The 25,427-nt window shown below is 39.6% G+C and overlaps 1 protein-coding gene across 2 annotated transcripts in view; it reads left to right on the plus strand.

The window, feature by feature from the left end:
• Ror (tyrosine-protein kinase transmembrane receptor Ror) overlaps positions 1–25,427 on the plus strand; it is a 322,401-nt gene that overhangs the window by 127,415 nt on the left and 169,559 nt on the right. The window contains exon 1 of one of the 2 annotated variants that reach the window (XM_076438183.1): positions 1,794–1,983. The exons of the other annotated variant lie outside the window; for it this stretch is intronic. Coding sequence (XP_076294298.1) covers positions 1,950–1,983 — 34 coding nt within the window. The 5' untranslated portion in view covers positions 1,794–1,949. Of the gene's footprint in view, positions 1–1,793; positions 1,984–25,427 lie in introns of those variants that run through there. 2 annotated transcript variants of the gene reach the window in all.

Genomic DNA, 25,427 nt, shown 5'->3' on the forward strand with positions numbered 1-25,427 from the left:
CGTTGTAATCAGAGGAATGTCAAGAATGTGTCTGTGTAGAATTTTCGGCAAAAAATCATCAAACTCGATGAAGTTGCAGATATCAGACAAATTACAGAATTTTTAGATTTTCTCAGTATTTTATCGAATGAATCGTTCGAATTCGAACGTCCAATAAATGGACAGAGAAACAGTGAACCCCTTGCCGTAGTTTAACGAGTCAAACTCGTGATGAAGATTTGAAACGAAGTCTAACAAATATGGATGTTACGCGTTTCGTTTTGAATGAAATAAAATTTGATTCGTTTGTGATCAATAGACTGCAGATTTTATGCATTTATGACAAAAATGGGTAAGCACAATTTAAAGCAGTGGACACACGAGAAAGATTTAAAGACATCAGCGTATTGGTTTCAGCTGAATCGGATAATTAAAAGAAGAATGAATTTGTTATTCGGCTCCTGGGTCTTGCAATCAATGCGAACATTTTTTATTTTCCATAAAGATCCGCAGTCTAGTGATCAATATTTAAGCATTGAAATAAAAATGTAGCCATAGAGAAAATATAAATTTTCTTTCCTCTTCTACGACGTTTCTGGGATAAAGACTTTTTGACCACTGTAACTGTGAAGGTAATGAAACGGCAAGGGGTTAATACACGAATGCAACTTACTTTTTGACTCTCGCCGGCGCACACACGTGCACAGAGACACACCGAGGGACGCGTGCATGATCTCCGTCCGGGACAAACGGTTTCGTGGCGGCTCAGTCACGATCCGGACGCGCGTTCGCTTGACACTGGGTGGCCTACATTCGAAGTTAAATCCACACCGTGTTCCAGTCTATTATAAATTGGACTCTCCCGGCGCATAACACCGGGATCGTGGAACTGAGAACGCTTTATTATGCCGCTCCACCACCGGCGAGATCGTTCCGCCTTCGAACGTCGATGCTCCGTTAACAGCCTCGCCTAACCCCCGAGAACTTTTTCACTTGCACGATGGCGCGGGCAGCGGAACGATCAACCGACGACGGGAAAGTGTACACTTCGGGTCTATTCCGATTGTTAGTTTACCGTTTCCGACGGAGCCGGCATTTTATCGACGCCAGAGACTGTCTCGCGTGTTCTCCGATCAGAATCTTAATCGCTAAACGCTTTTTTAAGGGGCTCAGTGAATTGCCGCATTGTGAGGAGACGATTCTCTGTGATTCTCTCTCTTTGTGCTCGAAAATATTCGAGCCAGTGGGGAAATTTGATTTTTGACCGGTTGTGGTTTAGTTCTGTGACTTCTCGCGTAGTTGTCTTTAGACTGCGGATTTATGTGCGAGATAAAAATTGTCTGCACTATTTCCAAGGTACAGAAGCTGCATAACTAATCATTTTTAAAAAAAATGTTTTGCGTTTAGTCTATTTATTTGGTAATAAATTTGGTAATAAAATTCGGAATCTAATTATTATATGTATAATATCACCTTGGCAGAAAACCTTAAGTTGGTCGATTTTGGAAAAAGTGAGGAAACTGAACGTTATATTTATGTACTCCTTAAATGTTTTGCGTTTGATCTATTAATTCTGCTAATAAAATCCGCAGTCTAATGATCATATGTATACAGTGTTGGGCAATAAATAAATTTATTTAGATAATGATTTAAATAACAAGTTATTTGTTATTTGGATATTCACAAATAAAACGCAAAAATAATGATCTATTATTTGAGCAAGTCTAAATGAATTTATTTAAAATAATAAAGTTAATTGTTATTTAAAAATACAATTTGCAATTATTATTTGTACTAACAGATAATAAATTAAATTGTATTTTCATTCATTAATCCGCGTTCCGGACGAGTCCGACCACTGGCGGTATACCAGAAAAGGTTGCTATAGCAGAGAAATAACGCGCACGGATCAGCTTCGAATCGGCCGATTATTTACAACCACTGTGCTCCGACAACTTCAACTCCGACAGATGGACAACACGTGCGACAGACCCAAGCAAATTGGTACAAAATATCTTTTGTTTACAACTATTGTTGTATTTACGTAATTATTATACATAAGGGTAATCAGGATATTAATTTCGCCACATGTGTTCATTGTATACATATACAAAATACAAGAAATAAGAGAAGACCAAAAACTATTTAATTGGTTTCCACCTCAATCCAAATAATAAATAATCTGTTATTTGCAAATAAGATATAATAAATACATCATTTTTGGAATTACTTAAATAAAAAGTTTAGTTATTATTTGCAATTAAAATCACACGTTTATTTATCATTTAAAATAAAATTTGCCCAACACTGTATGTATTATATAAATAATATCCAGCTTAGCAGAGAACCAGAAATTGGTCGAACGGTTTTAAAAAGTCATGGATCTGCACCTTCTTAAATAATATCAGTGAATTAATAACAATGTTCCAGTGTATCTTAAATGTTTCACGTCTGGTCTACTAATTTTTCGAAGTTGGTTGTTCTTTCAAAAAGTGATGAGACTGATTCGCGAATGTGTCTTTCGTTTCGGGTCCCGATGAACAAAGACGCTTCGCGTGTCGCGCAATTTCGCATCGCGCGAATTTGCGACGTCGAGGAATGGCGGCCGAAGAAAAATGCAATTTCGTGGGGGCGCACACCGATTCGGGCATTCCAGGACGCGGGACAAACAAACGAGTTAATTAAAAGCCTGTGCGTGGTCCAGGAGGAGAGTGGACGAAAGCCTGGACACAATGCGGCCCGGTTTCCCGACCCTCTGTTCTGGCCCGCGTGCCACATTCGGAACGTTGATGGCCTGACGATATACATATGCATACGCATTTCTGCCCTTTCCCCTCTCCTCTACCACCCCTTCGAAACCCTCCCGGAAGATGCAATTTTTTGTTCCCCCGGCGGGAATGCATATTCGTCGATCACAAGCGGAGCAATTCCGGACAAGCGGGTGCCGATGACTGGTTCCTGGGGAATTTCTGCTGGCTGGACCTAACCCGTGGGGCTCGTTCCCGATTTCTGATGGACCCCACACTGCACCGTTGTTTAGTCTTCGAGAGAGCAGTCCTGCAATCTCTATTTTCGGGAATGTCTCTGTTATATACCAAAATATACATGAATATATCGGGTTTTGTAATACTTTTCCGCGTTTTTTTCTAGTTTATTTTTTCCCGCAATTTTGTGTTTTGTTAGGTGGAGCACATGTATGCAATCGCAAGTCATTTTCTTGCTCTACAAACCTACAGTAGCACACAGAAGTGTTCGCGTACGCCCTTTAAAACAGAATAACTATTTTATAATTGTACCAAACCACCTTTTGTAAGCAATTGGAAGCATTGGTTTACTAAATGATCTGCAGACAAGATTTTCCAAAAATTATCATTTCGGGTCGTGCTCTGATTGGTCCGTGGTTTAACTCCTAACTCCGTGTTAATAACTCCTAATCAAAGCCGCGGATAACATTTTTGCAAAGGAAAATGTTGCTTCAAATGATCTCAGGGACCTACCATTTCCGGCTGTTGAATGAATTTTTGGACACCCTGTATGTGCAAGTTGCGTGAACCGCCCTGTATATGTTTTGTAGATCTGTGTTAGTTATACACACATACTGAAAATTTCATCGATCCGAGAGAGGAGAGCTCCTCTGTTGACCGAGCAGTCGTGCAATTTCTATTTTCGACAATGCCTCCACGCATCCTTTAAAATAGACCAAACCCTCGCGGACTGCGATATTTTCATTTGTCGAATTTTTTTTGGACCGCATAAATCTGTTCCTTCCATTATTACATTTCATAAATTGAGAGGAGAGAGATGTTTCGTGAAAGCTCGCGTTGTTTGTGCTCTGATCACTCGAGAAAGTGGGGTACGCTTGTCAGTCTGTCAGCCTGTCAGTCTGTCAACTCTCGCGCAACCGGTAATGGATCGCTTGCAGCCCATCGTAAACAATGACAGACTTGGTATTATATGAAATCATTAGCAGACATTCTTTAGTATGCTGGCCAAATACGATATGCTGTATTTGGGAACATAATACTAATTAGCGTTAATTAATTACCAATTATACCACTGTCAATATTCATTTGTTACCAGCTGGAGGGACTGAACTTGAATAATAGACTATTATTAATATTAACGGTTTTTATCGTTATAAAATATTGGGACGCATAATGAATAAAGCTAGAGTTAATAATTCAATTCTATCGAATGGCGTGCTTTAATAGAAACTGCACGTTCCGAAACGTTGACATATGTATGTTATTATATTATTACATTCCAGATTATAATTAGCTAATAATTATAATTAGCTATGATTAATGTTTTCAAAATATAATCTGCGTGCGTGAGATATTTTGATTTGTTGTGAATTTGTGCTCCGTTTATGTTTCAGGTAAGTTGATGTTTTCTATTGCGCTGTTGGCAAGACGTACCTAGTTGTAAAAAGGGTAAGTCAAATTTATTCTTATTAGACTGTGAACATTTAGGCACGAACAGTCCGAAAAATATTGAACGAAGTGGTTGTGTTAGGTTGGAGGGAAAGTTCTGTCGTATTTTAAAGAAAACATTAATCAATATTATTCAATGATATAATTTCGGATAACCAGAATTCCTTGCTTACATAAAAAAGTACCCACTTAGTCAAAATACGACAGACTTTCCATCCAACCTGATATAATGAAATTCGCACGGCGGTCAACGCGTTAAATACGTTTTTCTTGCTGGATATTTAAGAACATAAAAGCCGGAGGAGCGCGTGATAAAAAACGTCGGGATTGTTTTATTCCCCGTGGTCAGACAGCTGGCCATTTAAAGATCTAGTGTGGCCGCGTGACACGGGCCGGTGGTGCAGAATTTTCCCCGGGAAATAATGCATTTCCAGCGTGCGCGTCACGTTGTCGCAAGGATTTCACGGTTGTTCGGCGACGCGGACAGGTTGTTATAATCGTAAACAAAATTAAATTGCGACGCGCATTCGGTCGCGATTTACGTCGCGAGCGAGAAACTCGTTAAGGACCCATGAAAATTGTATGGAAAATAAATTGCGTGGTCCCGCGACGCGGAATTGCCCGGCGCACGCAGTCCGGATTCATGGGGGTTAATGAAACTTTCAGCTAATGCGCACAACGAACAATAAATTTGCCGTGGTGGAAGAAAAACGGAAACCGTGACGCAATCGCCCACTGGTGGAACGCGAAAAATTTTACGGCTTTCTAATCTCGACCACCGAACAAATTCGTTTCCCCATTATGTCTGGCAATTTTCTTTTCGAAATGACAGTGAACACGATCAATTTCAACTGTGTTCCGTCGCGAAAAAACCCTAACAGGGTTAAGTGCGACGTATAAAATAAACAATAAAAAAAATTTTCAACTGTGTCTTTTTTATTGAATTTAAACTGTGTTTAGTGGTTTCACTTTTGGCAACTGGTGCTCCGAGACCATCTTTTAAGGACGACGGGGAAATGCCATTACGCACACCCCCTCAGATGATGGTTGGTGGTTGTGTGATAGAAGCTGGGGCGAATGGGACTTCATCCCGTAGCCCAGGCATGGGCATTTTTGTCTCGATTGAGAGAACACCATCTCCACAAAAGCTCCCACTGTCCCCCACCAGCATCCTTCGTTACTATGAAGGAAGAACACGTATCGTCGCAAGCAGTACGCAGGCCTCGTGCATCGGAGAAGCGAGGAGCGCCACCGAAAGGAAGCTTGGAGGGAGAAGCAAGCATTTGAGGGGCCCCAACCGTGCCCAGCACTGCCTTATGGCATTTACGGCAAGATTCAATTGCACGAAGATCAAGAAATGAAGAACATTTTAAAAAATCATTCCCCTAACTAATTCGAAGTAGTCGAACAGTGTGTAACCAACAATTCTGTGCTGCGATTTATTATTTAAGAGAGCTTGTACACTTTTAATATTCAATAAATATCTATGTATATAGCAACATAATAGGCTATTTATTTATTACCCCTACCCCCCTACTAACTTAAGTTGGCGGAATTTCAGAAATGTAAAGATTGCGGCTGAGTTGTCTTTGAAATTTACTACTGATTATCGTGCCACCTCCTTCGATATCATAGTCTCCTAATACCAAGCTCAATTTTCGAGGTTTTCGAAAATTTTCGAAAATTTTCGCCCGTCTGACTTGTCGTTGACTTATACTACTGAATTTCGTGCCACCTCCTGCGATATCATGTTCTCCTAATACTTTCTCAATTTTTCGAAAATTTTCGCCCGTCTGACTTGTCGTTGACTTATACTACTGAATTTCGTGCTACCTCCTGCGATATCATGTTCTCCTAATACTTTCTCAATTTTCGAAAATTTTCGCCCGTCTGACTTGTCGTTGACTTATACTACTGAAATCGTGCCACCTCCTGCGATATCATGTTCTCCTAATACTTTCTCAATTTTCGAAAATTTTCGCCCGTCTGACTTGTCGTTGACTTATACTACTGAATTTCGTGCCACCTCCTGCGATATCATGTTCTCCTAATACTTTCTCAATTTTCGAAAATTTTCGCCCGTCTGACTTGTCGTTGACTTATACTACTGAATTTCGTGCCACCTCCTGCGATATCATGTTCTCCTAATACTTTCTCAATTTTTCGAAAATTTTCGCCCGTCTGACTTGTCGTTGACTTATACTACTGAATTTCGTGCTACCTCCTGCGATATCATGTTCTCCTAATACTTTCTCAATTTTCGAAAATTTTCGCCCGTCTGACTTGTCGTTGACTTATACTACTGAAATCGTGCCACCTCCTGCGATATCATGTTCTCCTAATACTTTCTCAATTTTCGAAAATTTTCGCCCGTCTGACTTGTCGTTGACTTATACTACTGAATTTCGTGCCACCTCCTGCGATATCATGTTCTCCTAATACTTTCTCAATTTTCGAAAATTTTCGCCCGTCTGACTTGTCGTTGACTTATACTACTGAATTTCGTGCCACCTCCTTCGATATTGTGCTCTCCTAATACAAAAGTCAATTTTCGAGATTTTCAACAATTTCCTCGAAAATTGGCTTTTGTATTAGGAGCACATGATATCGAAGGAGGTGGCACGAAATTCAGTAGTATAAGGCAACGACAAGTCTGACAATGGAAAATCGGGGGAAATTTTCGAAAATTGAGAAAGTATTAGGAGAACATGATATCGAAGGAGGTGGCACGAAAAATTCAGTAGTATAAGTCAACGACAAGTCAGACAATGGAAAACCGGGGAAAATTTTCGAAAATTGAGAAAGTATTAGGAGAACATGATATCGAAGGAGGTGGCACGAAATTCAGTGGTATAAGTCAACCACAAGCCAGACGGCCGAAAATTCCCGAAAATTTACGAAAACCTCGAAAATTGAAATTGTATTAGGAGAACATGATATCGAAGGAGGTGGCACGAAATTCAGTAGTATAAGTCAACGACAAGTCAGACAATGGAAAATCGGGGAAAATTTTCGAAAATTGAGAAAGTATTAGGAGAACATGATATCGAAGGAGGTGGCACGAAAAATTCAGTAGTATAAGTCAACGACAAGTCAGACAATGGAAAATCGGGGGAAATTTTCGAAAATTGAGAAAGTATTAGGAGAACATGATATCGAAGGAGGTGGCACGAAAAATTCAGTAGTATAAGTCAACGACAAGTCAGACAATGGAAAATCGGGGGAAATTCTCGAAAATTGAGAAAGTATTAGGAGAACATGATATCGAAGGAGGTGGCACGAAAAATTCAGTAGTATAAGTCAACGACAAGTCAGACAATGGAAAATCGGGGGAAATTTTCGAAAATTGATAAAGTATTAGGAGAACATGATATCGAAGGAGGTGGCACGAAATTCAGTGGTGCAGGTCAACCACAAGCCAGACAGCCGAAAATTGTCGAAAACTCGGCGATAATCCAGGCGGCACAGAAGTGTTCAAGGTGTGAAAAGGGATGGTGTGTAAAGGAAAATAACTTTGTCACTACAAAATAGTGGTTGTACAAAAGTTTATTGCACACTTATATAAGCACAATACATTAAAAATAAAAAAGATACGTTTAAAAAAATTGAAAGTAACAAACTTAAAATGTAGTACAATTTAATAAACGAACTACCATGTTCAATATATTATGTATTTGTATATTAACAACGCTTCAACGTAGTCGTCGATTTGTATAATAAATAAAATTTCCAGAATATTCCAGGGTAACATGGATAAATTGAAGGCACAAAGAAACGATCCTCCTTGCCGAGGGGATGGGAAACTTCGTGATAAAATCCAGCAACAATGTTCCGAGAGGAAGCTAACGAGTCCGTATCCGCCTTTCCTTAACTTTCCCGAGTGAAACGTGTTCCAGGTGTTGATATCATGTACCCGATCCAACGGGAACCTTAAAAGGGGGCGGGTTCTTGGGTTTTTACGTTCAGCCCGTCGTCGTCGGGCGTAAAAAGTTGTGTTTCGTGACTCGTCACATTGCAGAGCCCGATAGTAAGACTTACACAGTGATGTGGATTGTGAAAGAAGAGAAAGAGAGAGGGTTGGGGGGGTGGGTAGGTTATGTACGTTCTCCAGGGTTGAAACTTCTTTGATCTCGATCTAGCCGGTGAACGGGGCTGGCAAACTTCGGGAGGATCGAGGAGATTGCGGCGTTCCGGAAAGGGTCGATCGATCTTCGAGTGACTGTTAATCCTTTGGGCTGGAATGACGGCTCTTGATTAGCGTGCTACGAGCTCCATTCAACCCCCCACTTACACCTCCGGAGATTCTCTTTCCGATGAAAATTGTGTTTGGCAACTCTTGAGGGTTGAAATTGGACAGCTCGCAGCTGGAGCCGTTTTACTTCCGTCTACGATCGGGAACCGCTGATTGGTATTGAATTTCTCTTGATTACCAGCTTCTAGAAGTTATCGTCTTGCTGGAAACAACCGTCTCAAGCCTGTTCCAAACACGTCACAGCGAGGTGTAGTTTATATTTGCAACTAGGCCGGTTTCCATCTTTGTTTTGCACGTTCTCGCAGCTCGCCAAGCCGGCTACCGTGTTCGGAAGAAATTAAATCATGACGGGAAATTAAACAATGTTATAAATCATGCCGTCACATTGCTGAGGCATTTCATCTCCAAATCAAAACACTGCGGCACACCCTAGCATACTGAAAAAATTTGTGTAAAATATTGACTCATTCCCGAATACACTGCAAAAAGTTTCGTAACCCTACATCCCTTAGTTCTTCTACAATAAATTCCTAAACATAACCTGATTTTCATCCCCAAATGAAAATACTGCGCCATACACTCAATCAACTAATGCGATCTAACCACCAACAATACTATCTAGCGTACTGAAAAAATTTGTGTAAAATATTGAATCATTCCCGAACACACTGCGAAAAGTTTCGTAACCCTACATCCCTTAGTTCTTCTACAATAAATTCCTAAACATAACCTGATTTTCATCCCCAAATGAAAATGCTGCGCCATACACTCAATCAACTAATGCGATCTAACCACCAACAATAGTATCTAGCGTACTGAAAAAATTTGCGTACAGTATTGAATCATTCCCGAACACACTGCGAAAAGTTTCGTAACCATACATCCCTTAGTTCTTCTACAATAAATTCCTAACAATAACCTGACTTTCATCCTCAAATAGAAATACGGCAATAGCATACTGAAAAAATTTGTGTACAATATTGAATCATTCCCGAATACACTGCAAAAAGTTTCGTAACCCTACATCCCTTAGTTCTTCTACAATAAATTCCTAAACATAATCTGATTTTCATCCCCAAATGAAAATACTGCGCCATGCACTCAATCAACTAATGCGATCTAACCACCAACAATAGTATCTAGCGTACTGAAAAAAATTGCGTACAGTATTGAATCATTCCCGAACACACTGCGAAAAGTTTCGTAACCATACATCCCTTAGTTCTTCTACAATAAATTCCTAACAATAACCTGACTTTCATCCTCAAATAGAAATACGGCAATAGTATACTGAAAAAATTTGTGTACAATATTGACTCATTCCCGAATACACTGCAAAAAGTTTCGTAACCCTACATCCCTTAGTTCTTCTACAATAAATTCCTAAACATAACCTGATTTTCATCCCCAAATGAAAATGCTGCGCCATACACTCAATCAACTAATGCGATCTAACCACGAACAATAGTATCTAGCGTACTGAAAAAATTTGCGTACAGTATTGAATCATTCCCGAACACACTGCGAAAAGTTTCGTAACCATACATCCCTTAGTTCTTCTACAATAAATTCCTAAACATAACCTGATTTTCATCCCCAAATAGAAATACGGCAATAGTATACTGAAAAAATTTGTGTACAATATTGAATCATTCCCGAACACACTGGGAAAAGTTTCGTAACCCTACATCCCTTAGTTCTTCTACGATAAATTCCTAAACACACCCTATCGTGTGATCCAATCTAAAAATCAGAAAACAGAATGAAACGTATCCGCAAAGTGTCTGGAAATCTAGGAGAAGGTATTCGGCAGTGTGCTGCGATTTTATTGGCAACCGTTGTACATTAGAACTCGACGGCACGGCCTTAATCCGTTGAAAGCGTTTCCTGGTCCCGATCGGTTCAAAGTAAAAATAGCGAACGGCGCAAAAAAATGAATGAAATAGTAAATGTTACCGCGACACAAGCGATAAATCACCGGGTGTAATATCCAGTCACGGCAGACCGGGTCCCAAGCTGGCCGAGCAGACGCGGACGAAGTCTTATTCAATTCGCGTGCACCTCGGACGTCGCGATTACATCGCGTGACTCGATGCACCGGCTCGGATTACACGTGCCCGGGGATCCTTGGGATCCTCTGGTGATCCTAAATCCTGTCCGCCCCTGTCACCCGGCTCCGGGAACTCCGAAAACGCCGTGGGCGGCCGGATTCGCCATATCTCGGCCAGACGAACACCTACGGTCTGTTTTCTAATGATACATTCCCGACTATCTGTTGTGGAATCGCTGACTGGCCACTGGGCCTTTTCTTTATTTCTTGTCAGAGTAATTTTTTGTCTTTGTTTCGAGAGAACAAGAGGCCATTTTTATCTTTTTGCAGTTTATCTGGCTTTTTGAACTCGTTTTCTTAACATATGTTTAATACCATTCAACTAATTTCCAATATAAAACCAATAAACTAAAAATGATATAACACGAAGATCGAGATCTTCAACTTTGTTAACCGTTTCAACTATGAAGATCGAGATCTTTAATTTTATTAACCCGCTGTTTTTCCGACCTAAAATAATTCAATACTGAAATGTGTAGCAATTGATTAGATACCAAAATATTTAATAATGTTAATATTATCGTGAATAATGGTACAGCAATTTTTAGTGGAGATCTTTAATTTTATTTAGAACTGAGTGAGACCTGTTTCTTGATAAGATTGTTACTTTCTGTTCTTCAGAAGAAAATTCCAAGCTGAGGGTTGAAAATGATCGAAGTGCACACACACACACACATCATTTTACTGGAATTTTTCACTCCAGTCAACGATTAAATCGTTCTTGCAGTAGTTAAAAATACCTGGAAGAAGTGTTGGGCAAATTTTATTTTAAATAATAAATAACCGTGTGATTTTAATTGCAAATAATAACTAAACTTTTTATTTGAGTAATTCCAAAAATGATGTATTTATTATTTCTTATTTGCAAATAAAAGATTATTTATTATTTGGATTGAGGTGGAAATCAATTAAATAGTTTTTGGTCTTCTCTTATTTCTTGTATTTTGTATATGTATACAATGAACACGTAGCGAAATAAATGTCCTGATTACTCGTATGTATAATATTTACGTAAATACAACTATTTTTTGTACCAATCTGCTTGGGTCTGTCGCACGTGTTGTCCATCTGTCGGAGTTGAAGATGTCGGAGCGCGGTGGTTGTAAATAATCGGCCGATTCGGAGCTGATCCGTGCGCGTTTTTTCTCTGCTACAGCAACCTTTTCAGGTATACCGCCAGTGGTCGGACTCGTCCGGAGGGCGGATTAATGAATGAAAATACAATTTAATTAATTATTTGTTAATACAAATAATAATTGCAATTTGTATTTGTAAATAACAATTAACTTTATTATTTAAAATAAATTCATTTAGACTTGCTCAAATAGATAATTATTTTTGCGTTTTATTTGAATATCCAAATAACAAATAACTTGTTATTTAAATCGTTATTTAAATAATTATTTATTGAAATAAATTTATTTATTGCCCAACACTGCCCGGAAGTCCATAAACGTCAGTACAGCCACTATGCAGGAGATCGTCCGTTCGATTGAGAATTATGGATAGCTGGCAATTTATTTCGACCGAGTAATTTTTCATCTCATTGTTCTCCCTTTGAGTGTGCCGAATTACACAGGGGAGAGGTAATCTTCTCCGCCGATCCATTTCTCAGACAATTTTCCATCCCCCATCCACGATTTTCCAAGCGTACCCTCATTGTTTTTGTCGTCGACGGTACCAAGAGATAGAGAACATTTTGCTTCGTCGCCTTTCATAAACGACCCTTTTATTCGAGCGCGGGGGATCGTTTGTACTACAAATTGGTCTAAGAAGATTTCGTCGAGGCGCGCCCTTGATAGCTCGCCTAGATCCTGATTTATGCTTCTCGATCTACGCGTCAGCAACCGTGGCTTGTTCGCGTTACTCTCCGCGAAAAATCCTCCCAGACGTGCCCCACCTCTTGCAAAGTGGATCTTCTGATATCAAAGAGGTTCAAACCAGCCGTAACTTTACGATAACGGAGTACACGTTATCTCTTCTTGTCTTCTTGGTTAAATTGTTTTCACATATTATAATTGGATTACTCAATCTTCTTCTTGTGTGGTTCGTAAGATGCTAAAAAAATTTGTATAAAGTCTTTTGAAGTTTGCGGTACCTTAAGAAGATAATAGATCAATTTTTGTACAGTTCGTGGTTGAATCATTTTCATCCAGAAAGTTGGCATAAAGTCATAAATAGACTGCGGATTTTATGCATTTATGACAAAAATGGGTACGGCAATTTAAAACAGCGAAGATATTAAAAAGATTTAAGGCCACCAGTGTATTTGTTTCACCTTAATAAGATAATTAAAAGAAGAATGAATTTGTTATTTGGCTCCTGTGTCTTGCGATCAATGCAAACATTTCTTATTTTGCATAAAGATCCGCAGTCTAGTCATAAATAATAATATCAGCCTTTGTACATCTGGAATAAATGAAAATCGTACCAAATTCTATCAAATTTTACATTCGAGCATTTTCTAAAAATTTTATTAATTATTAGTGATTATTCTCGAATGAAATTGTTTGTCCGAGAATCGAACAAAATTTTGATGGCTATTATTTAGAGTGTTACATTGAAAATCTCTTATGACTTTATTTCTCTGTAGTCTGTAGACAATCTCAGTATACAAATTTCTTAAAATGTGCCTACCCCATTAGAACGCATCTTACACCATAACTAACTCCCAAACTAATCGACGCCATCAAAGGAACAACGACTACCCTCGGCACACTATCTCATCCCGTGCTGGCTCGAAAACATTAAATTCCGTCAGAAGTAGTAGATTGCTCGGCGCTCTTAATAACTCAAACAACAACGAACCCCGAAATAAAGCTAAGGGCCATTAAACTCTAGTCCAATCTACTCCGGAACCCTCCTCACTCCGGAAACGAAACACCTAGGTCCCGAACAAAACCGAGCGATCCAGGGTTTCTATCCAATTTTATGCCTGGTGTCTTTGAATGGAACAGAAGACGAGGGTTACGTTCGTGTTAGGCGGAACCTCGCGTTAACAACATTCTTCCATCCCACCCCTAACACCACCATACCCGCCATAGGCCCCCTCATCCCACGGACAGTTACCATTTTCCACAAAAGGGACACACTCGATCTTACCCCTCGTTGCATTCGTACGGTAATTGTTCCAGAAATACGAAGGCGCAAGTGGTCGCGGAAATTAACTCACCCTCTACTTCCAACCCCCTTCGCCCCTTGGATTGACCCCATGGCGGCAGATGGCCCGGAAAATCTAGGATTACGAAACTGGCGAAAATATCGAGTTACCCTGCGTCGAGTTACGATTGAAGAAACGAACCGGCGGCTGCAGCCGATCGAATGGGCGCGACAGGTTCCCACCCCCGATCGGGGGTGGTTTATGTCGATGCGTCAGTGCCTACTCGATGCGTAGCGTTGTCCCTACCAATTGGTCTGATGACGAGTACGCTGTGGATATTTTTCGAAAATTTTTTCACCCCTGAAAGAATTTCACTCTTCTAAATATGATTCATTTGAACATCAAATCAGTGTAGCGATCAGCGAATCGATTATCGATATGTGATCGAAAAATTATGTTAATTGATGATATGTTGTCACAATTAATAAATTTTAGAATAAGATTTCTTACATTTTCCGCTATAAACATTTTTATCTGTTTTTATTTCTACAGATTATATTTAACGCATTGCTCGGGATGCAATCTGGTTTTTATTATTTATATATCGATAACAATTGTATATATTATATATTAATAAATAAATTATCGTCAAATGCATCTGTAAATCAGTGACGGTTTATTCCTCCTCCCAGATTTGATGTTTAAAGTGAATGCCCGCAGAAATTCGGGGGATGCGTCGAACTCGTCATGTCGGCGTTTCTTTATCGAATTTTTTTCGGGGCAGTTAAAAGTCCGGAAAATATTCGCGATAACAGTGAACGATCAGCGGGCGAGGTATAAATCGCTCAGGTGCTCGATACTGCTACTAGCATGGGGTGACAAGGAAGGGTTGGGGGTGGTTGGGAGAGACACGCATGGTGCTTCATTAACCGCGTCGGGCCTTATGGCGTGTCGGACGTCGAGCGGTGCCCGTGAAATCCCACGGGTACCACGAATCGTCGATCAAGCGACAAATTAACTCGAAATCCCGTCGTAGATCGCCGCAGGTGGACGCGTTAAACGTTCGCGGAACGCGACGACGACGCGTTATCGGACTCTGCTTGTAAACTGAACCGCTTCCGGCTATGCGTTTCCATCTGAAAATTCCCTGTCGTTTGCGTTCCACGAATAATTTCATTGTTTACCACCTGCGACGCTATAAAATATCACACCACTGCGCATTCAAACAATTTATTTGCTGCTTTCACTCTTACCACTCGAATGCTGACTCAGAGCTGTGCTAATTCAATTACATTGTATTTCAATTATAGATTATAGTAATTCAACTATGTCGTAACTGAATTACATCATTTACACCTTTCAATTAATTCGATTACTAAGCATTTTAATCAGATGTGTAATTGAAACGCAATATAATTAAAATACAGCTCTCCAAATTATTACCGAAAACTTTGAAGAACTGCGACATATTTTTATGTTTTTCTTTCATATACATACTTGCCGGCTGTGTATGCGGCGTAGTTGCCATTCCTCGTCCTCGTTCATAATACGTCACGCTATTTTATAATTGTACTCCAATTGCAATTACGAATTACAGCGTAATTTAATTAAAAAGTATTTTATAATTGTACTCCAATTGCAATTACGAATTACATCGTAATTTAATTAAAAAGTATTTTATAATTGTACTCCAATTGCGATTACGAATTACATTGTAATTTAATGGAATGAAGATCTGAATTATGAATTACAATATGACCGAATTACAATGTAATTCAATTACTTTGTAATTATAATTCCTGGAGTAATTCAATTGTAATTCTGCACAACTCTGGTTGCCACTAAAAGTTGCTGTATCATTATTCAAAATATTATTAATAGACTGCTGATCTTGACGCATTTATAGGAAAATTGAGTAGATGAAATTCAAAGATGTTGGGAAATTTTTAAAATTGAAGACGTCAATATATGATTTCTCCTCTATTAAAATTATTAACGACAGAAATAACATTGAATTTGGTTTCTATTTCTTGCAATCGATGCAAACAATTTTTATTTTGTATTTAATATTTTATAAAGTATTATACCAACTTCACATCCACGAAATTTCAAAAATCATAGAGAATGGAAATATTCTAGGTCGGAAGAAATGTTTAATTTTCTAATTAAAAAATAGCTCCGAGTGGAAAATGTTAAATGAGGTCATACATTTCTATTCCCATTTCAAAGTCCCCGTCGGTACGCTAATTCGCAGCAATACTGATCTATAGCAGACAAAGAACTAAACGATCGCAATAAGAACGATCGTCAGAGTCGGTACCGATTTCAGACTTACCGGGGAACGAACTTGAAATCTCGAGCTCCGCGCGAATCAGCGTCGAATGCGCTTTCGACGTTGGTTTTCTCCGTTTCCGGTTCCCTCGGGGATCAACGGGATCGCAAATCGGGCCGAAGTAGCTCGAATCCGATCAAGAACAATAACAGACGCACACACCAACGATGATGCTTTATCGGTATTCTTTGTGACGTCTTCTCCGCTCGCGAACTTCGTTCCCCTTTATCGCATTGTCTTTATCTTCCGGGAACAGGAATCTGGGAGAACCGAACCCCGGAGAAAGAGATTTACGATGATCCACCGTTTCCTTTGCTTCCCTTTTTTTTCTTCTTCTGCTTCTTCTTCTGGTCCCTTTCGAGCGAGAATCGCGCTCGTTTTCTCCACGACGAGAATGCATTTTCCAGTTGGAGAAGAACTTCCGTTCGGGGACAAGCGGATATCTTTGCTGATGTTCTTCACAGGGTGTTTGCTGGAAAAATGCCTGCCAGGATCGTGTCGATTGATTTTCGAACCGGGTTGATCTCTTGACGACCTCCGGGGGGACAACGAGGCTTACATGACCGGAAACGTACACAGTGTGCTTTGGAAATAGTATATCGATACTCTTCTTGTTTGTGCGAGTCTGAAATGTTTGGAAATGTTCGGATTCCTACGATGGAAATGAAGGAATACGTATAAAATTGATTTATCGTTTCACAGAAATTGGTGTAACTATCTTGACGATTGCAGAAATGGATCAACGCTTTGAACAAGTATAAAGATCACATGTGTGCCAGAGTTGGGCAAAAATTTTCATTCAAATAAAATTTTAGCCCATAATTATGAAAGTGGCCCACATTATTTTAAATAAAATTAATTCAATGCAATTTTTACGACATTGTCAAAATGAACCGTTAGACAGTGCATGTTGTTTCAACATTATATGGAATTCATTTAGTGTTAATATACTTTTCCTTTAACCCTTAGCACTCGGCGACTACTCACCACGAAAAAAACGGCTATACCATTATACAAAATATTGTTTAAATTATCAAGTCTGTTGATGTCTAAACGATTACTAAATATTTAAGTATTGGAGGAGGTGTTACATCGATTTCATACCCATAAAATGAAAAGAATGATATAGAATGGAATTATTCTAGGCAAGAAGAAATGTTTAATTTTCTTTTTTAAGCGAAATAAAAACCCAGAAGGGTTTAAAATGCTTAAAATAAATAAGAAATGTTTAATTTTCGAGTTGGACCACTTCCGTAATTACGGGCACATATAATGTAGCAATTACATAAGAGAACCATAAATTTGATAATCGAAAGCAACCTCGGCGTCGAAGAGATAATTACGGAAGCAAGAAACAAAATTTACCACCAATCGAAATTTCCCACGAATTCCTGACCATGGATTGGTTGTTTCGGTTTCGCGAACCAGAATCGTTATTCCACCCTAACGGACGTCGATTCGAGCTTAATTATTTATCGCCGCGTTGGTAGAAAGAGAGTAAGTGTGGTAGGTCAGTGTGTAGAAACGTTCTACGTTTAACCTGTTGCTTCGAGGACGGATTTATCGGCCGATGTCGATGAATATTTCACGGGAATCGTCACGTCGCACCGGCTGATAATAATAAATGGTGATTTTCGTTCCGGGAGGTAGAGAGGGACGACAGTGCGCCCCTGTGAAATCCACTTCCGGGAAAACTACCGAAACATTTCGAATTATTTCTCGGGCTACCAATCTGCTCTGTCACCAATTTTCCCCAACTGTTCAATATCTCGTATAACCGGACTAATTCCAAAATCCAATAAAATTCAGCTTTTCTTTCTACAAAACTTTACTTGAGGTTGCAGAAACCTCGTGAATTACGTAATTACTAGACTGCGAATTTTATTTATTCTTTATTTTGTGTTATTTTATTTATTCATTTATGACAAAAATGGGTACGTACAATTTAAAGCTGTGGACATGTAAAAGATATTTAAGATCGATTTCTCATAAATTTAATAATAAATTCTCTAATTTGTATTAAAATTTAAAATTCCCTCTCAATTTTAAATTTTATATAAATTTATTAATGTATATTATAATTCAAATTCCTTCATATAAATTATATAATAAATTTACTAATCTACACTCTAATATCAAGTCTTTCTCATAAATTTAATAATAAATTCTCTAATTTATATTACAATTTAAAATTCCCTCTCAATTTTAAATTTTATATAAATTTACTAATTTATATTATAATTCAAGTTCCTCTTCTTTTAAATTATATAATAAATTTACTAATTTATTTTAATATGAAAGCTTTCTCATAAATTTGACAATAAATCTTCTAATTTATTTTAAAATTTAAAATTCCCTCAATTTTAAATTTTACATAAATGTATTAATTTATATTATAATTTAAATTCCTTCTTTTAAATTATATAATAAATTTTCTAATCTACACTTTAATATTAAAGCTCGTTTCAGTTTAACAGAATAATTAAAACACGAATGCAATTTTTCTGTGGCTCCTGTGTCCTACAATCAATGCACACATATTTTATTTTGCACGCAGTCTAGTAATTATGTAAAATTTTCTTAGATCAAGCAGGTCATTTGAAGGTCATGTTGTTATAAGTAAGAAATAGTTTCTGCGTCACAATAACCTGAAGAGATATTTTCAAATTCTTCCAAATGCATCCACTCATTGTAGTGATAAACGCATAAAATCCGCTGCCTAGTTAATGAACGACCACTTTTAGATTTTAAGTTACCTCAGTACCAAAATTAGTGGTTCGTTTTCGGGAATTTGGTGGTTGATATTCGGCCTGGGACGTGTCGATAAATCTCCGATCCTGAGAGAGGGGGATCCCGTCGAGCTCGGCAGTCCCTTGACAATCGTCCAAGTCTCTAAGCAACCGTGGCATCCGAGGAGCGCCTAAATCGTGCCGAGTCGAAAGTAACCACCCCCGCCCCCATCCATATTCACTCAGAACCGGGGCGGAAATGTTCGCCGTTCCACGAAACGCGAGCCGCAATAACGATAAAACTGTCCGAGCCATTCCGTGGTTGCAAATTCTGACCGTAGCGGGGTCGTCGTCTCCTTTCGTTGGGAGGGAGCGAGGGGTGGTAGTTTCCCAGGGAAACAGTCTCGGATAACAATTCCGGGGGACGTCGATGTTTACCGGGCCGAGTTTACCGCAAAGACAACCACCCGCGCGGTTCTCGCGTGCGGATGCAGCTAGAAGGAGGCGAGGGATGTAAGAGATGGATGCAAGGAGGACTTAAGACGCATCAATCCTCGCGAAAGGGGCGGACAGGGATCCTAGGCTCCGTGCTCGAGCAGCTCGAGTCAGGATTACGCTGCTGTCCTGGCCGGAGCGGCGATTGTTTAACTTTAATAAAGCCGTATTCTCCGTTCTTCAGCTTCTCCCCGGACAATCTTGTCTCAATAGTGGATAGATCCCTCTTGGGTCCGGTGACTTATCGATCGATTCGGCTGGGATTTTCACGGTTTTCTTCGCTCCTCAAAGAGTATTCTAAAATTTATATTAAATACTTGTTCCTCGCGTTTTACGACATGTGTGTATGTTTTAACCGAGGGGTGTAGTAAGGTCGAGCTGATCTATAGCGTTTTTAGACCCACGCCACATAAAGGGGAGATTTTATTCATAGAGGGGAGCCCGTCATTACAGACGATCCATATCTGCTCAACTAAAGAGCGAACTGGTATAAACTTTGGGTAATCTGCCTCTTCAGGACCAAGACCAGACTGCTCTATACTCCAAACTTCACGGTACTTCATCATCGAGCGAGAGCGTTTGCTATGCAAATCCTTGGAAACGCTATAAACCGAGACTCGATTATCTTGTAGTGTTTCAATAACGATGGGGACTGGTTTCTTTGAACCTGCTGTCCTGAATGTTGTAATATCAAGCTTGATATCACTCGATCTTAATGAAGCCATCCTTTCTGAAAACCTCTGAAAATAAAACTACATGGTAATTAAAAAGAAACAGGTAGTCTAGGTCCAGCATCTAGACCAGTGGTGGCGAACCTATGACACGCGGGTCAGATACTGACCCACGAAGGCTTTGTAAGTGACCCACGCGTTTATTGTATTATAATATTGACCTGTAAAAGTTAAAGTTATAAATCAAAAAGGAAACTAAAACCTTTTTTTGATTATTTCAAAAGTGAGAACCGAAAAGACTCAACTGTCAACTTTATCTTTTAACAAAATGTTTGATGTTTCCAAATAATTGGCACCCTTCCCCCCTTATAATTGAACCCACTGACTTATGACCCACGGGCTGGTATTTAAAAAAGAAATAAAAATAATTGACCCACTCTTCAAAAAGGTTCGCCATCACTGATCTAGACCCTAGTATCGTTCTTAGACCCTCGAAGTGAAAAACTGATAGAAAATTACAAAATGGTAATTAAGAAGAAACAAACAGTCAAGTTCAAACATCTAGACCTTGGATGTGAAACAACTGATAGAAAATTACAAAATGGTAATTAAAAAGAAACAAACAGTCAAGTTCAAACATCTAGACCTTCGATGTGAAACAACTGATAGAAAATTACAAAATGGTAATTAAAAAGAAACAAACAGTCAAGTTCAAACATCTAGACCTTCGATGTGAAACAACTGATAGAAAATTACAAAATGGTAATTAAGAAGAAACAAACAGTCAAGTTCAAACATCTAGACCTTGGATGTGAAACAACTTATAGAAAATTACAAAATGGTAATTAAAAAGAAACAAACAGTCAAGTTCAAACATCTAGACCTTCGATGTGAAACAACTGATAGAAAATTACAAAATGGTAATTAAGAAGAAACAAACAGTCAAGTTCAAACATCTAGACCTTCGATGTGAAACAACTGATAGAAAATTACAAAATGGTAATTAAAAAGAAACAAATAGTCAAGTTCAAACATCTAGATCCTCGATGTGATAAAACTGATAGAAAATGACAAATTAAGAAGAAATGTAGATCACAATGGCGGCAGAAACGTCCTAGGACCCGGCAACGGGCGAATGCCAGTGACAAAGGTATCCTTCCAAGGATTCCAACCGATGGAACGCGACGAGCTAACGCCAGGGAGCTAAAACAGCCTTAGATGGCTCTATTTTATTCATTCGAAAGACTTCCGAACGAAAAGAACCTTCCTGTCGAGGCAGCTGTCCGCCTAGTTACCCCGTCGTTCCTGTTCCTCTTTTTGTCCCAGGACCCTCTTCTTCCTCTCCGTTTCCTGCCGGACCTCTCGATCGTTATCCAAACGATCTCCTCGTGCGCTCGACTGGCGACTCACGGCGAGATAACGCACTGCCAGGATCGCTCGTCCTTAGGACGTACCTTGAACGACCTCCGTCTGGATCCTCTGCTTCTCTTATCCGAGGATCCCTTTCTTCCTGACCCGGCAGCAAATTAACTCCTTCCATTGTTATGTTATTAGGTGGACCCCCTGATAAGGCGGTCCATTCGGTCCACCCAGAGACTGATCCCCCTTTTCGATTTTCAATGCTGAGAACAGTTTAACGAACCCGGTCGAAACGCCCCCGTTACCGGTCTTATCAACGTTCTTATCGCCTCGCAGAGTGATAAACATTTTCTGTTTGCTCTATCCACTTGATGTATCGGCCTACTCGCGCTGGTGGACGTCCTGTTGCTCTTTGAAACTTAGTGATCGAGGTTTGCGAGCCGAAAGACTTTTGAGAGTGAACTTTGACCATTATTTTTACTATTATTCCATAGAAAATTGATAAATAATTATTGTTCAGTGGAGAGTGAATTTTTACCATTATTTTATAGAACACAGATAAATCATTGTTCTTAAGTGGAGAGTGTATTTTGTTAAATAATTGTTATTAAGTCACTTAATAGAATCAATCCTCAAGAAGGGAGCAAGTCTACGTCAGCAATTCAATCAAATTGATCAATAGATAAATTAAATTCTGATATTTCCCCAATTTCACACATTCTGCGACCCGTATCAATTACATCGAAAATTCAACGTACGTCACGATAAAAAAAAAGGGAAACTCGACGAAAATTATGCGAAAATTTCCTGGTAAAATTGCGGTGCAGAAAACTGAATTTTTCATGGAAAACATTGGATGTTCAGTGGTGTATTCCTATCGTGTTGTTCCGGGGAGCGGCAGAAAAACAGAGGCGAGAGAACGTTCACGTCAGGTGCAAAAGGCCGAGAGACAGAATCAATTTGCGGACGCATCGTTTCGCGTAATTAGCGGACGATAACCGGCGCGCAACGGGGCCATTTATCAGCGCGGCGATAACGGACAACGCAACGGAACGCAACGCCACTCCGCACCCGCGGTACACGACAAACAGCGACAAGAAACGCGGCCATTTTCCTCTGGTCGTTTCCGCGGATGGGAAGAAGTGACGCCTTAATTGTTCCGGCGAGAGAAAACGCGCGCGGCGGAGGCACGAGAGTGCTCGTCCACTCGCAATTAAAGATCGCTAATGAGACGTATGCAAATACCGGGTGTGCTCGTTAAAACTTCTCCTCTCTCTGCCTGTCCTTTTTCGTTGACGGCGGTACTGGTGGCGCGCGCACGGACCTCTTCAATCGAAGTCTACGACCGGGAAAGGACGTTTTTTTCTCAGAACAAGTTTCACACGGAATTCGATGACGCTTCCGACAACTTCCTTCATCTCGGTTCTTAAATGTCGGACCAATCCCGGCGTTTATTATGTCGTGCTGTTTGCCCGGTCTTCAGCCTCTTTGTTTTTGTTCCTCCGTATGTGGAGAACAATTACTGATGCTGAGAATCATTAATTATTTACTAGGAGATTGATTAATACGGTTGGAGAAGTAGTAGGCAGCTTAATAGCATTTTTTATCAATTTTTATCATTTTGATGAAAAGTTTAAGATGTACTATCTGCCCATTCTTCAGCTTCTTTGTAACGGTTTTTGTTCCTGCGTTTTCAGAAAACAATTACCGAATTTCTAGTTCGCTGTTGATGAGAATTATTAATTATTTAGTGGCAGATGGATTAATACGTTTGGGGAAGTAGTAGGTAGCTTTATAGTGTTTTTTATCAATTTTTATAATGATAATAAAAAGTATAAAACGTCGTACTGTTTGTCCGCTCTTCAGCTTCTTTGTATCATTCTTGTTCCCCGTTTTGCGAAGAACAATTACTGAATTTTTAGCTCGCTGCTGATGAGAATTATTAATTATTTACTGGCAAATGGATTAATACGTTTGGAGAAGTAGTAGATAGCTTAATAGTATTTTTTATCAATTTTTATAATGACAATAAAAAGCATAAAATGTCGTACTGTTTGTCAATTACTGAATTTTTAGCTCGCTGCTGATGAGAATTGTTAATAATTTACTAGGGGATGGATGAATACGTTTGGAGAAGTAGTAGGTAGCCTAACAGTACTTTCTATTAATTTTCATATAATTTCAATAACCTTTCATTTTATTCTTTACTGAATCGCAATACTAAATTTGTGTTAAGACTACGTATTTTTATAAACTCTCTCAATACGACGATTTTTACAACCACACTGGAGATCTTTATGGAAAGTCTGATCCGACGTCCAGCAATAAATGCGAACGATTTCATCTCGGTCAACATACTCTGTAATTCTAGCAATTAGCAGAGATTCCGTTCGAGTATTTTCTCGAATAACACGGGATTTTCTGCAGAATTTTCTGGGCGGAAAGAAAACGCGATCGAGGAACGTGCCCGCAGACAAGAAACAGAGAGGACTCGGACGTGGGTGGATCGAAAATGAAGTCGAACCCATCGAAATGTAAATTCGCGACGCGTTGCGGGGCCATTACTTAAGGAACCTACGGCGAGGAATTCCGTTTCGAGAGGAATGGACGGGGAAGAAATTAGATAGTCCCCGAAGAATCCCATTACAGAAAGCGTTCGCCGCGAAATAACATTCCCACGCGGGCTCGCGAAATGCAAAACGCGTCCCGGGCCGCTGTGTTCGATCGCTTTCGATTTCGGACGGTGATGCTTCCAGCCAACGTTGGATACGATTTCCTCGTTTCCTGAGGGAACAGTGTTCTCGATCTTCCGGAAAATTCCCTTGCATTGCGAATTTCCGAAAGTGTACGCCCTTCAGCCCGCTTACACCCCTCAGATCTGCACTGTTTTCTTTAATATCCTCAGGAACATTAAAAATTGGAAAGATTATCAATCAGAGGTGTTATTAAAATTTAATTTTCAAACGTTTTAGCTAACATGTATTTGCCTGAAAATATGAACAAACTATAGTTACGATGCCCTGGAAGATGGGGAATAGAATAACACGATTAGAATAATGTTAAATCAATAGAATAAAATAGTTCTAACATCTTAGACAAGTAGAATGCCTAAACAAATCATGCAAAATAGGTATAAGAATGACGCGAACGAAGGAAACTTGGTTTAGTTTGATGCGGTTTGCTTCTTAATTATCTCCGCTTAATTATTTCACCCAGGATGCGGTGGTCCATATTTTCGGGGTCGCAAATATCATCCACGCCAAGGACATGTAAAGCATCCAGCATAATTAGACATCCGTGGCCTGGGGAACACGATACCACCGTCCATCCGCGTGTAACCAGAGATTCTGCGTTGCGCGAGCTTTTAACCTTAAGCCACTATCTCTCGCGCGACTGTCCAGTAAATTCGAGCAGTTTAATTTCCGTACCGAACGGCAACATTATGCCCTTTGTTCCGTGGCTGCGTGCAAAGAGCCCCGGGATCTTCCTCCTACGCCCTCGCCATCGACGAGTTACGAGCACCCGCACAAGTAAACATTCGAGAAAAATTGCCGGCGGCCCTGCTCTCGCGGGTGTTCAGGGAAAACGGCCATGATGTAGGATAGCCGGCCAATAATCTCCAGAAAAGTCGTACGTGTTCCGTGCACATGACTCATCAACGTCTAAATAGTATTTTTCAATCATTTCAGCCGAGTATTGAAGGAAACAATTAAATACTAAACATCGGAGAAAAATTGCCGCCGGCCAATAATCTCCAGAAAAATCGTATGTGTTCTGTGCGAATGATTCATCAACGTCTCAATAGTATTTTTCAATCATTTCAGCCGAATATTGAAGGAAACAATTAAATAGTAAACATCGGAGAAAAATTGCCGCCGGCCAATAATCTCCAGAAAAATCGTACGTATTCTGTGTGAATGATTCATCGACGTCTCAATAGTATTTTTCAATCATTTCAGCCGAATAT

This window comes from Lasioglossum baleicum, chromosome 14 (genome assembly GCF_051020765.1).
Source record: "Lasioglossum baleicum chromosome 14, iyLasBale1, whole genome shotgun sequence".
In the NCBI taxonomy this organism is placed as follows: domain Eukaryota; kingdom Metazoa; phylum Arthropoda; class Insecta; order Hymenoptera; family Halictidae; genus Lasioglossum; species Lasioglossum baleicum.